Source organism: Pleurodeles waltl, chromosome 8 (genome assembly GCF_031143425.1).
Source record: "Pleurodeles waltl isolate 20211129_DDA chromosome 8, aPleWal1.hap1.20221129, whole genome shotgun sequence".
Lineage (NCBI taxonomy): Eukaryota > Metazoa > Chordata > Amphibia > Caudata > Salamandridae > Pleurodeles > Pleurodeles waltl.
This window is the reverse complement of record NC_090447.1, coordinates 1540408050-1540421075: the sequence shown is the minus strand read 5'-3', so window position 1 is coordinate 1540421075 and position 13026 is coordinate 1540408050. Positions and strand designations below refer to the sequence as shown.

At 41.4% G+C, this 13026-nt stretch overlaps 1 protein-coding gene across 1 annotated transcript in view; it reads right to left on the bottom strand.

The window, feature by feature from the left end:
* WARS2 (tryptophanyl tRNA synthetase 2, mitochondrial) overlaps positions 1 to 13026 on the bottom strand; it is a 72663-nt gene that overhangs the window by 28668 nt on the left and 30969 nt on the right. Inside the window, exon 3 of the mRNA XM_069203002.1 lies at positions 7199 to 7279. Within this exon, the coding sequence (XP_069059103.1) occupies positions 7199 to 7279 (81 nt within the window). The remainder of the gene's footprint in view (positions 1 to 7198; positions 7280 to 13026) is intronic.

The window sequence follows — 13026 nt, the reverse complement described above, 5'->3', positions numbered from 1 at the left end:
TTGACAATCGCTCCAGCAGATAAAGTTTAAGGATGGTGAGGGTTCAACAGAAAATGGATCAAACCTCTAACATGGTAGATGCATTAATGGAGTTAATTTTCCAAACATATCACAAGATGTGGAATGATTAATCCGTATCTATTGCAAGAGCTCAGAGTCCACACTGTTGAAAAGGGGGACAGATCACAAATCATTTTGGTTTATTTTCAAGATTTCAGACTAGGTAAAAAGGCTTTTGCTACAGCCATTCAATTAAAATCTATTAAAGTTAATAGAGATTTAGGTTCTAGGATTACCCGGATGGAAGCTTCAAAATTTTTCACCGACGTTGGGACTTCAAGTAGATTCCAGAGAATGTTTTTTCAATAGAGGCACAAATGCAACTTTTTCAAACAGCTAAACTCACAAGCCTCGGATGTGGCTGCTTCCACAGTTTTATCAATGTTCCTAAAGCTCAATAAATTTAATTGTAATTTAGTAACCCCAAATTTTGCCTAATAGATGTACTACGACTGCTAGGTATTAATTATTACTGTATCTGGATTTAATGCCAATGGTTTTTTTGCCTCATTTTCTTTTTTCATTCCAAGGCGCATTGTCAGGGCGCCAAGAAGCAAGATGCAGGTGCATAGCGCCCCCTTAGGGGAGGAAGGGATGGTGGCTATGCGTAGAGAAAGGATCTAAAGTAGGTGCATGGGAGTCTTAGTTGGTGTAGCGTAAGAACGTACAACCATTGCATAGTATTTAAGAACAATTACCATGTTTACAACAAGAGCGGCGGTCCAAATAGTTTAGAACAGTTCCATTAGCTTTAATGGCAATGAGCTGAATAACAAACGAACGAGAATGCGGTCATGTCCTAATTAAAACATCTCAATCACTCAGTTACTTTATTACAAGGAACATCTTATAAGAGGGCAAGAAGGTAAAAATATTAACTGTTCATGGAATTATGAAAGCCCCCCCCCCCCTCGCCCCTGTTAGCCCCCACAGCCGACAGTGGAGTGGTTGTTATGATTAATAATAAAACTCACATTCAATACAAACTTACTATTCCAGTTAGAGACTGCAACTGCGTAATTTGCCCTGTGCGTTGTGATACACAGATGTTTAATACGGTTTCCCGTTGTGGTCTAGTAACCGGCAACTTAAGACCATCATACGTTCTTTGGAGACAGCTAAGCACATCACCAGGGTCCACTCTGAGTGGGAGAGAAGGGATTACGTTTTTATCAATCGTACACTTAGACTGTACCAAGTGTACAATTAGAATGGGGAAAACACCTAGGGTTTTAAAAATTCTTTGTCAGCCTTCAAGTTTAAAATCAGTACATGGACACGTAATAACTCAGGGGAAATTATCCATTCTTGCTTTTCGGATACAATCCGCTCAGCTTCCAGGATCAATTATTTTTTAGTTCAATACACACCACCTGGAATAAAACTATGATATCAGCCAGGATGTTCTTCAGAACATTCACAGAGGTATTAGAATTCAAAACTAACACCACAGATACCTTCCCCAGAACATACATATGGTCATAAGATCAAACTTCAGTATTCGCTGTTAACAGAAAATCTTTGACCATAGAAAAAACAGAGATTACTTTTCATACCAGCCTCTGACAATCGAGAAAAAATGTAGGAGGTTATAAAAATATCTGATGGTGACTTTAATATCATTAAAAACACAGTGTACTAAGAAAGAAAATGAGTTATTGAACTCCCCACTGGATGACTTCAGTCTAGCCTCGCAAAACTATATTATTAGATAACATCTCATTATTTTAAAAAAATGTTAACACGCATTCTGATTTTTATCGCCAAAAAGAAACAGTGGCCCATAAACCATTTGAACAGTAAGTTTATGGGGGAGATGGAGGTGGCGAGAAGACCCTGGTTTTACCCTGGTCAGCAACAGTAAAAGCAATTGAAATTTGATTAATTCAGAGAACCCACCGCTAATAAACAAATAACACGCAAACCGCCAGAAACGGTCTTTAAATTATTCTACCTCTTCATATAATCAGACAAGGCTAAGGAGTAGGGAAAGTCCTTGAAACGTTTACATTTGTGAAAAATATAGACATTCCCAAATTATCTCAAGATAAAGTCCAATTCATTCACAATTTAATTTCAAATTCCCTTTATCAAAGTTCCGTAGGAAGTGACTTTAGCACCGGATTTTATTAAATATTTGTGGATCAATTAACTAGACCATTAGTCATACTACTTCATTCTATATTTGCTAGAGATACGGTCCCTCCCTCCTTTAGGAGTGGTGTATTGATTCATGTTCTAAAACCCTGAAAATCAGCAAGAGAATTAAGTTCTTACTACTCCATAATGTATTAACTACAAACTTTTAACAAAAATAATATCTAACAATTTTAATATATTGTTATCACATTTAGTCAGCTTAGATCTAAGTGTTTTGCTTTTTACCTTGTTCCAACCTCTCATCAAATACACATTATATGTCAGAGAACACTCATCTTGTGACAGCAGATAAAATCCCTGAATCTATAATTCTGTTAGATAATAAAAAAATACTTTCAACCTAATGAGCTCGGAGTTCCTTTTTAAAATCTTGGAGAAATATAACTTCTCACCCCAGAGCACTTCTTCACTCAATAATACTACCGCTGGTCAAATTCCCCCTAATAAAGGTGCTCATCATTGATGCTCCCCTATTCTAGTTAATTTTTTTAATTGAGATTTTGGCAAAATACATCCATTCTAACATGTGTATCCATGCTCCGTCGCCCAAGATTCCTAAATTGAAACCAAACGCAGGTTATACTGCACTTCTTTGAGCTCGCTATTACTAATATGTAATCTGCCCTTGCAGCAATTAAAGAACATTAAAAATTGAGTATCTACTGGCTTAATGCAACAAAAATTGAATCTCTTATTTAATAGGACCAAAGACGTATAAGCTCCTGTTCTAAGATGTATTCACATTATGTGCCATTATTCAGCAAGGTAAAGAAGCTTTTTTTTTTTTTCCTTTAAAAAAAAATAATATATCAATTGTTGGGAGACCATACTTCTACCTGTAATTGGGAGAACAGCTTCAATTAAAATGTTTTTTTCTCTCTCCCTTCTTTCTCATTTTTTTGACAATTCAGTGTATGCTCACATGAACCATTTTTAATAAGATGGAATAACTTTTTCCCAGTTTTATAACATGCAATAAAAAAGTTCTGAGTAAAAATAAGCGCTTTTAAAATTGCCACGGCTCGAAGGTGGACTAGGGCTGTGAGATCTTAGTCTCCACTATATGGCTGCATCATTTTTACAGTTCAGAAGATTTTCAGATTTACTCATATTTTGTTAATACTATCACCAATATTATTTTCAAAAGATTAGATTGCCCAGATGACTGAAAATCCCCAAAGCCACTAAATAGGTGAGACGTAGGTTCCTCTCGTCTCTTTGGTATGAGAGGGATAGCTACATTCACCAGGTTAACCTTCATATTATCTTGCTGAAATTCCTGTTCAAGATTGCACAAAACTATAGCCAATTGTCAAAAAAGAACTAGTACTAGGGTGGCAAAAACAGGGCATAGCCAAATTAGGAGACGTCTGTACAGGTAACTGCCAAGAGAAGTTATGGCAGACACTGCTGGTTCAGTTAATAGATTATTTTTTTCTACACTACAAAAACTAGTTATGTTTATGACACAAAGCACTTCTATCAGAGCCAAATGGGATAACCAATGAGGCTAGAAAAAAATGGGTGGATCTAACAGATGTTTACATTGACCTCAAAGATTGGAAAGATCATCACTGTGTGGGCGATACTATTTTAAAAGGGGCTAATTTCCATCGTATCCTTATTTGTAACGGATAAAATATCCCTGGTAATTACAGAGGTTCAAACAAGAGCGATTAACTGTTTAAGTTCAAGACGTGTGGAGAAAACACAGTTTCGGTATGAATTTTCTGGAAGTTAAAGACACTGGTATTAATATTCAACCTCAACTCAAAATTGCATTTTTGGAATATTAGATAACCTTTAAATTAGGATACTAATTTAAAAATTACGTTTTTATTCCAAAGTTGACCTGATCCTTACTTACAACATATTGGAAATCTCCAAGTAGCCCCATTTCTCAGAATGGTGTGCTGAAATGTTAAAGTAAGCCACCACAAGTCTTCGTATTCTGCTTGGATACATTAAAAAAATATATATTTACAACTTTGAGGGCGTTTTGCACATAGTGAGTATGTACTTCATTAGCACTCGTAATACAACAGGGTTACTTTGCAGAAATGAATTAATTGTGCTGTGTGTTTTTAACTAGGATGAATTCTGTTTAACACATTCTTAAATTGCACTTGATTGGTTTTGTCTGAATATTTGTGGTTGTTGTATTGAATGATATTGATATAAATTGTGTACATTGTAGGGTGACACATTCAAATAAAAAAAATTAAATGTTGATGGCAGATCCAATGGCAAATTACATTTATCTGTATCTTGAGTAAAGGTTTCAGTGCAGCTCCAATAAATGTCTGTTGTGATTATCATTGGTAAGGACTTACTGAGAGGCCTTGGATTGAAGGCTAAGCTCGAAGTCGTATCTTCCAAAGCAAAATACAAACCCTCCTTATTTATATCACAAACACAGAACAACAACTGAGTGAAATGTCATATTTTTGCAAAGTACACTTCGTGCAATGGTCTGAAGTCTCTGGAGGACTGCTTCAATCTAAAAGAAACTTGTTTCTTCCTGTACATGATCACAGAAAACACATTGTGGATGTGAAGATTCCCCACTACAATATCCATGGCTTTCTGTCCAATTTAGTGGTCCGCTGTATAACACTTCAGGCCTTCTGACCTCCCAGACTAGGTGTGCGACTTGTAGGAGTCAGCTCAACTATATTTGTAATTATGCAGCACCTCTAACAGATGACAACTCTCAGAGGCTGACTGTGTCCCTGAAATAAAACAATGCCTCAAACTTTGCCCATCATCTTTGTTTCCTTCATCTCATGGTCATTGCTGCCATTACAGAAGCTCAGTGAATCAACACCCTTCAGGAAGAGTCGCCTTCACCTATTTAAAGTCACTCATGCTACCAAACAACAAGAACTACAGCTTCAGCAAGTACTTGTGGGCCAGAAAGTCTCCTCACCGGTTGAAAGTCTGAACCCAGAAGGCTCACCACTGAACCCACACTCTCAGCACGTGCCAGGAACTTATGTTCCATGTACGCTCTACAAATACCAAGCTCTCAGGAATAATATAGACATACTTGTGCCAGAGGTCGTGATTCAAGCTGCAATCCTGAATCATCAAGGATGTTGGATCAGAGTCCAAGCCGCTCATCAGCCGCCATGTCTCAAGGTTTCTCACGCCTCCATTTACCATGCAGTAAACAGATTACTTCGCTGGCTGCTACCAGCACCCTATGGGTTTCGATTCCGCCATCTTTCTGGCTGTATCCATGACTGGAAAGCGTTACAACATCCAACAGTCATTTCTCAACTTTCATTTGCACAACTAGTATCAAAAAGGTACATTCTATGCCTGAAACATGTATACGAGTGTCACCCCCCAGCTGCCTACATCAGTCAAGAACAAACCTTACTCCTCTCCGTTCACACTTAACATACTGCTCGTCTTATTAGTGCCACAGCAATGCTTTAGTTAGACAGGAACTGCCCTAAGAGGTCTCCTTAAGAATTGCCTTTGAGGAATATATTTGATTTAAGTATGAACTGTGACAACTTTAGGAAAGAGAGTTGTAAAAGCAAAAACGTAATGTGACCCCATTGTTTTCATTCTAATTCTTTCCACCTATATAGCTTTCCAGAAGACTTCACCCAGGCCTTAGGCAAAAATAAAATTAATTTCTAACCAGCCAAGATGGCAGTTCTAGGGAACAATCTGTGGCAACTCTAGAGGCTTCTCCTACATACTCTAAACTAGTAACAGGAGCTAGACAAAGTTAAGGCTAGTTCAGTGCAGGGCTTTTCAATGCAGAGTAAGTCAGGTGGCCTTTTTGAAGAGGGGGGCTTCTTCCTAAGAGCTATGTGTGTCACAGATGAGCACAGATGCCTGCCTCTAGACCAGGAGTGTCTAAATATGAGGTGACGTGCAAGGCATAGAAGAGCCACAGAGCCACGTGTAGGGTTTCTAGTATTAAGTAGGTGCTGTTGCAAAGGAATGTGTAGGCTCCGAGACAGAAAGCGTGGCAGGAGATTCACTGAACATATTGCTTTATTTCAGAGTCGTATACGGGGCTGAGAGACAAGACTGCATGTTGTCCCAAGACATGACGTATGAGTAAAGAACACTACATATGGTTCGGAGATGAGAAGTGTGTGTAGCAGAACCATGTTGGGAGCTACCACACTTGTGAAGCAGTGCGAAATGTATATTAAGATTCAAGTAAGTAAAAAAAGAGGGTTACATTCATATAGTTTTAAATATGAAATATCTATGTGGTAATAATATAGGGAGAAGTACTAACTTGTAAAATAAAAAGTGCCTGTGTCGAAAGGTTTGGCCAGAAGCGTGCACTCAGCGCTACCAAGGCTGCGCAGTCCTGATCCCACCTCAGGTCTCTTCATTCCACCAGCAGACACTCCCTGCCTCTATCTCATTTATCCAGCTTTTTTCACCCCCACTTCCTCCCTTTGTCACTGTTTTCAGTCTCTCTTCCTTCTTTCCCTCTTTTGTGTTTTTCTCTCTCTAGTGCCGGATCAACTACAGTAGACCCCACCCGCAACCACTGGCACAAATTAAGCACTGACATGAATCTAGCCAAAAGGTAGCAGAGCCCTGAATACAAAGATAAAGTCAAGGTATGATTTGAGGAGCATCTGGTTTCTAAGATCAAATGTGGACTGTTACTACATCCTGATACAAGAAGACTTAAAAAGATGCCTGTTAAGGTCTTTCCTAAACTGAAACAGGGTTGGAACTTTCCTGATTTATACAGCAACATTGTTCAGATCCTCGATGAAATGCAAGAGCTTAAAGAGCAGAAGCGTTATCAAAAAATGTAATGGTGAGAGGCCAACAATCCAGCATAGCACAATCTCATGTACAAACATTTTGTAAGAGAAACGATGGGCGTGGGATGAGAAGCATAAGGGGTAGAACACAGGAGAGAGACAAAGAGACAGAGATGGCTCTGCCACGATTCACACCCTGGACTCGGGTTATCGCTCATTACCTTCCACTGGGGCAGGTGTCGCACACGCGGTATGGACGTCAGGCACCCCAGGATCCAGGCCAGCTCTGCGTGCTCCGACACCTGCAAGTAAAGCACACCAGCAGTTGTTAAGCGCTCACTATGTACACCTACACACTGTACTGCTTCCGCAAGTAGGTTCGCAGTCCTGGATTATGTTGTGCACCAGCTGGATAATATGCAGACTGCCTCGTCACTACCTAAAGCCACCCAACATCCATGTTCCGACCACACTCTGAAACATAGTGGCACATTAGAGTACTTTACATAAAGACACCTCTTTAATTAGTCCCAGAGTTTTCTATTTGTTGCAGCTCAAATGAAGATTGTTCCTAAGCAGAGGGCCCTAGACAAGGCGCCTGAATCCAAAGTTTCCCCTTTCTTCTTGTTTCTTGTATTAGGAGCACATGATTCAGTCTCACTGCCCAGCCATGCACAGCTAGACTACTTGCCACTGGCTGCTGACTGCTGAAAGGGAGAACCAGGGCAGTAGCAGAAGCATGGCTGAAACAGTGGGAGGGAGCCACCTCATGCCTAGAACACAAGAATGTGCTCTTCATGCCACTGGTAAAGAAGCATGGACTCCCCAGTAGAATGCACTGTTCGGGCACCCAGAACTTGGCCACCATGGCTCCATACTCCACAGTAGGGGAGGCACTGCTAGCAGGATGGAGGCAAGAACCAGGGGCTTGTACACAACAGCAGCAGGCTTCACGTGGAATGGGCGACCCTCTAAAGTAGACAATACATTACCAGACAAATTAACAATGAGGGGCTCATTGGGCAGCACAGAAACTGTTTGCCATTGTTAGCGCAATGGTGTGAACACAAGTATGATAACGGTCATAGATGCACTGAAGCACAGAGACCGACATTTCACAGTTTACGAGTACAAGTTCAAAAAGGGTAATTTCATACCCATCTAAATAAAAGGTTTAGAGATCTTCCCAGGACATACAGTTCTTCAACACAGTCTCCTGCACCATGGAAAATAACAGGGAAAAAGCTACTCTCCAGGTCTATTTCCAAAGGACTGACATGTTGAGTGTTCGATCGGAGGAGGATTATGTTGAGGAACTAAGAGGGTAGTTCAAATGGGAGGGTCACTTTAGTGGGGCTACCCCATAGTAAAGCCATTTGGATGAATATTTTAATCCAGTCTCATCATTTACACAAATTCTACTTCTGCTTTTTTCAGAGAATTTATGGTGTACGCTATTTTTGCTTGGTCACAATATGTCAGAAGTGCAATAGGTCTATTTTGATTGAAATATTTCTCCATTTGTGTTTCCACTTTTTTTTTTTTTAATGTGAACATACATCTGGCACCGGTGCCTACGGTTCCCTGAATATTGAGTGGGAATAGGATGGGCGTATATTCAGCTAGCTCCGCATGCATGAATCCATACTTTCTATAGGTGCTTAAAACACGACTGGAACCCCAGAGCAAGATGAAGAAGAGCGTTATACAGGAAGGGCACATCAGATGATCAGCTGCTCACTCAAAGATGCCGCATTTGTAATTAGAAGTAGCTGAAATAATTCACCAGAGCCTAAGCGTCATACCAACATATAAAACAATTAAAAACGAAAAACCACATAAACTAATCTCAAAGGACTAAAAACAGGAAAGTGCCCAAATGGTCCACTTCGCACCTCCATTTCTTGATCCAGATCTACAAGTAAAGAACTTCCCTTCTAAAACATGGGAAAAGGTGCAGCAGGTCAGCAAGAAAATGGCTGCACGTAATGTCCTTCCTCACACAGATGCAATAGTCTTTTTCTTAGGTCAGGGGCGCATGCATTACCAGCGCCCTTGCAGGTGGATTCCACCAACATCAAAGGACGCCACAGCACAATGATCCTTCCGCGGTGAGGGTGCGCTTGTTTCTTCACTGTGCTGCTGAGCTCTGTCCTCCCCGCACTTGACAAGGGGCTGAGATCAACTTTCTTTGTGTGCACCACTTCCTGCTATTTTGACATCCGGTTGAGCTTATACTTACCTTATGGAACGCACACCCAACGTGTTCCGCTCCGTTCTTGGTCTCAGTACACACCGTGGTTTCATTTGCTACAACAGGATGAAATGCACTTGGTTCCTTGGTGTTCTCACCTCTTATCCATCACATCAGGCAGTTCATCTAGTTATTCTGTCCAGTTCCTCCTGCAAGCTCCTGGTTTTAGAGATGACTTTTAATCACAACAGGCTTTTCCTTGCCACAGCTAATCTCAGGTGTAAGCTTTCCTCCTCCTGTACTGAGGCCTTCTTCAGCTCATCTGCAGTGTCATCATTGGAGGCAGGTAAGAATGGAGCTGGAGCTTAATTTACAGAAGACCTCAGCCACTACCTGTGAGATGTTGCTCCTTTTCCAATGGACAGCTGAGAGCCTCCAGCGCCATGAGGTTCCATTCCCAAGGTTTCAGCCCAAGGCACTATATAAACATAAGTATGTTTTAAACACCATATTTTTCAAGATTTAAATAACATACATAATATGGTTCGTGAATAGGTAAATACAAAATAATGTTTATATTATTAGAGAACAGTGTTTTCTCCTTAACAAAAATGTGCGAAATGTATCTGACAACCAGCATGATCCCGATCGACACAACAGACAGAGCAAGCGAGTTTGCTTCTCTGGATGCGGAAAGACAGGCCAGGATGATGGGAAATTAATTTGCTTCTTTCTGATGGAAAATTAATGAGCAGTTCGGTCCAGATGGCCTAGCAGCCAGCCACGCAGAGAGCCTCAGTGTAGGGTTTCCAGCCTCAGCAGTGAGGATGTGGGCAGTGATGAACGAGCCTCGCTACAGGCTGGGCAGCCGACCACGAGGCCCAAGACGGCGGCTTCTCAGGTATGCTTAAGGAGCAAAATGCCTTTGGAACAAAACCTTCCTTCATAGGAAGTGTTTCTTTCTGGTCTGACAGAAATTGATGTGATCAGGACCCCCCACAGAAACCCCATCCTGCTGCGACTGATGCCAAGGGCTATACTCAGTTTATCATTTATATCAAGAGGCTACCAGTTGGCTGGAATCTCAATCTTCTCTCTCTCTCTGGGGGTGGCCGTCGCATGTCCTTGCCTGGAGTCCACTTCTCAGAGGATAGAGCTGGTAATAACGAGTGAAGAGACTTGTACGGTGCAGAACGGACTCAGCTTCAGGAGCTCCCACCCAGGGAAGCGCCGATCGGGAGAGTGAGGAGGTATCTGCCCAGCTTCTTTCTTAAGGCCCAGGAAGCACTTCGGTGCCCGGGAGTCAAATTCCATCATCCCACGTCTTCGAAGAAAGAGCGGTCACCTCTGGAGCTGCTGTGAATATTATTCTACTATTATTTTATGGCTAAAAATTTAAAAGAAAACATTTGTTGTGTTTCCACAGGAACTCACTGGGATTCCGTTACAACTGGACATCCGTGGTGCACAAGAACGTACGGAGTTAGGAGGTGCACCGTGCAAACACCCGGTCCCTGTGCGCACATGGCACAAACACTGTAGCAGCGCTCTCCTTTAGTGAGGCCCACGTCTGGGGCTTTCTTTAGACATCGAGACACAGGAAGCTAGGTTTATAGCCTGGATATATACATATATGGAGTCTTCTTCCTCAGCTCAATGACTGCAAAAGCACCTGAGGTCCTCCAAGCACTTGAAGAGAAGACAATTAGTTCACTTGGAACTACCCAGCAGATGTTCACGTCAGACACTGAAGCCGAGAGGAAGGAGATGGTTGGTCCAAATGTGGACAGGACCTGTATGTCCATGGAGCAGGTCCAGGGACCTCAGTCTACAGGTAAAAACCTGCACTGGCATTGTATCTTACTACAGAGATAAGATACCTACTCAGGCTTTACTATATATAATGGTTTACAAGCACTGTGCAAGCGCTGATATTTCTATTTTCCAAATTAGACCCTCCTCTCAATTCAGGGATGCTGGAGGCACACAGACGCCCGGCAGTGAAACTGCTGAACCTGGAATGATGTCAAACGTAGCCTATGTAACCCAGACTGCCATTAGTCTCATCAGCACATGCCCAGGGGGCACTAAGCCCTTGCTCAAGGTGAAGTGGTGGATGCTGTAAAAACTGAACCTCTAAGACAAGGGATCTGGAATCTGAGAAATAAATTTTCCTTACAACAACCCAGCCTTAGCAATACCTTTGGAACCTTCCTGCAGCCCCGGAAATGCTGGAGATCCAACTGAAGGAGAATAAGGTGGAAGAACTAAAAGAGCAGGGAAATGCTATGAACTCCCAGTCAAGTAAGCTTGCTGTGACTGAATCTGAAGGAGACCCACCTTTCCTTATCCAGAACTGTGACTGCGTTAGTCTAATTACTTCAACAGATGCAAAACTAGACCACTACGCCCAGAATCCTTTACACTATCACACATTTGAACATGAATTCTGTTGTCACCGTCTGACTCTGGGCCCAGGATGTCTGTCTGGGCCAGATGTCATCTATTCACCTAAAGACATTACAAAGGAATAAATTGGAACTTTTCAACTTTCTATGATGTGCCGTGGTTTTTCTGTTTCACTATCACACAAGAGTCCAGGACTGGAAACAGTGCCTGTAATGACTCGAACATCCGTGTTCAGCCTAACCAGCACAAACATACAGGAACTGTATGTGTCACACTAACTGGAGGCAAACCATTACTACACGGATTACCCATCCTGACAAACTTCAAGCCTCCTCTGACCCTTTAGGAGGGTCCCCAGCCAGGTCAGCTCCTGAGACACTGATGGATTCAGCTAGTGAAAGGCACACTGGGAGGTGCGGCAACTCCAGGTCTCTAAGGAGAAAGGCCTTATATTACAATGAAGTGAAAAGGGTGGAGAGACTGTGGGATTGTGACAGCATCAGGCCAGGGAAACTTCAATAGTACGTATAGCAACTATTTCAAAAGTCCTTCCTCCAGCCAGTTACCACTCCTGAAACAGGACTTAACTTAAAACTAGAAGAACACCCCAAATACTGCAGGAAATCCCCCTACTAACAACAAAGGGACAAAGAAAGGGGCAAGTTTCAATCAGACATGAGCCTCTGGTTCTGGGGCAGCACCCAAGCATTGATGATGCAAGGTAACTTCTGGAGCAAACCTACAAGGTTATTGCAACCTTCCCTTATGGCAAGAGAAGCTTCCCATTGGGAACAGCCCCACCGCAAGGGCCAGAAATACACCAGAGACTAAAATCGGACAAAACAAGAAACTATTCCTAACTAGAGAGCCGCACAAGTCAACTTCTAGACAAGGAAGGCAGGTCTTGACAAAATATAGAAAATAATAATCAACAAATGGCCGCAAAGTCTTGTAGCTCCTGTAACTTCTTGAAACTATCAGACCCAGGATGTCTTGTCGCCACTCATCCAGGTCTAGATGCAACATTTATTTTTTAGATACTAATTTGATGATTAGTAATTACTTTATTTCAGTAAAAAAAAAACATGAAAGCATACATAGCTATATAAAATTGTACATTTGTTAAACACTCCATATAAAATACACATATGATTTTAATAATTTAGGACAAAAGAAGAATATATTTTTTAAAACTACTTAGAATGAAGCTTTAAATACAGATACAAATAAAAGGAGGGAATGCATATTTCAAAAAAATGCTAATCTAATAGATCACCAGCTGCCCAAGACAGAATACAGGGAACCTTATTAATTACCTAGAAATGTGCACTGATATCTCTTCCATTTTATCATGTATGGAAAGCCAAGATTCTACCCAAGTATATATGGAGGAAGGAGACAATTCACCTCCAGAATATATTATTTGGAACTACTGAAAGTACCATC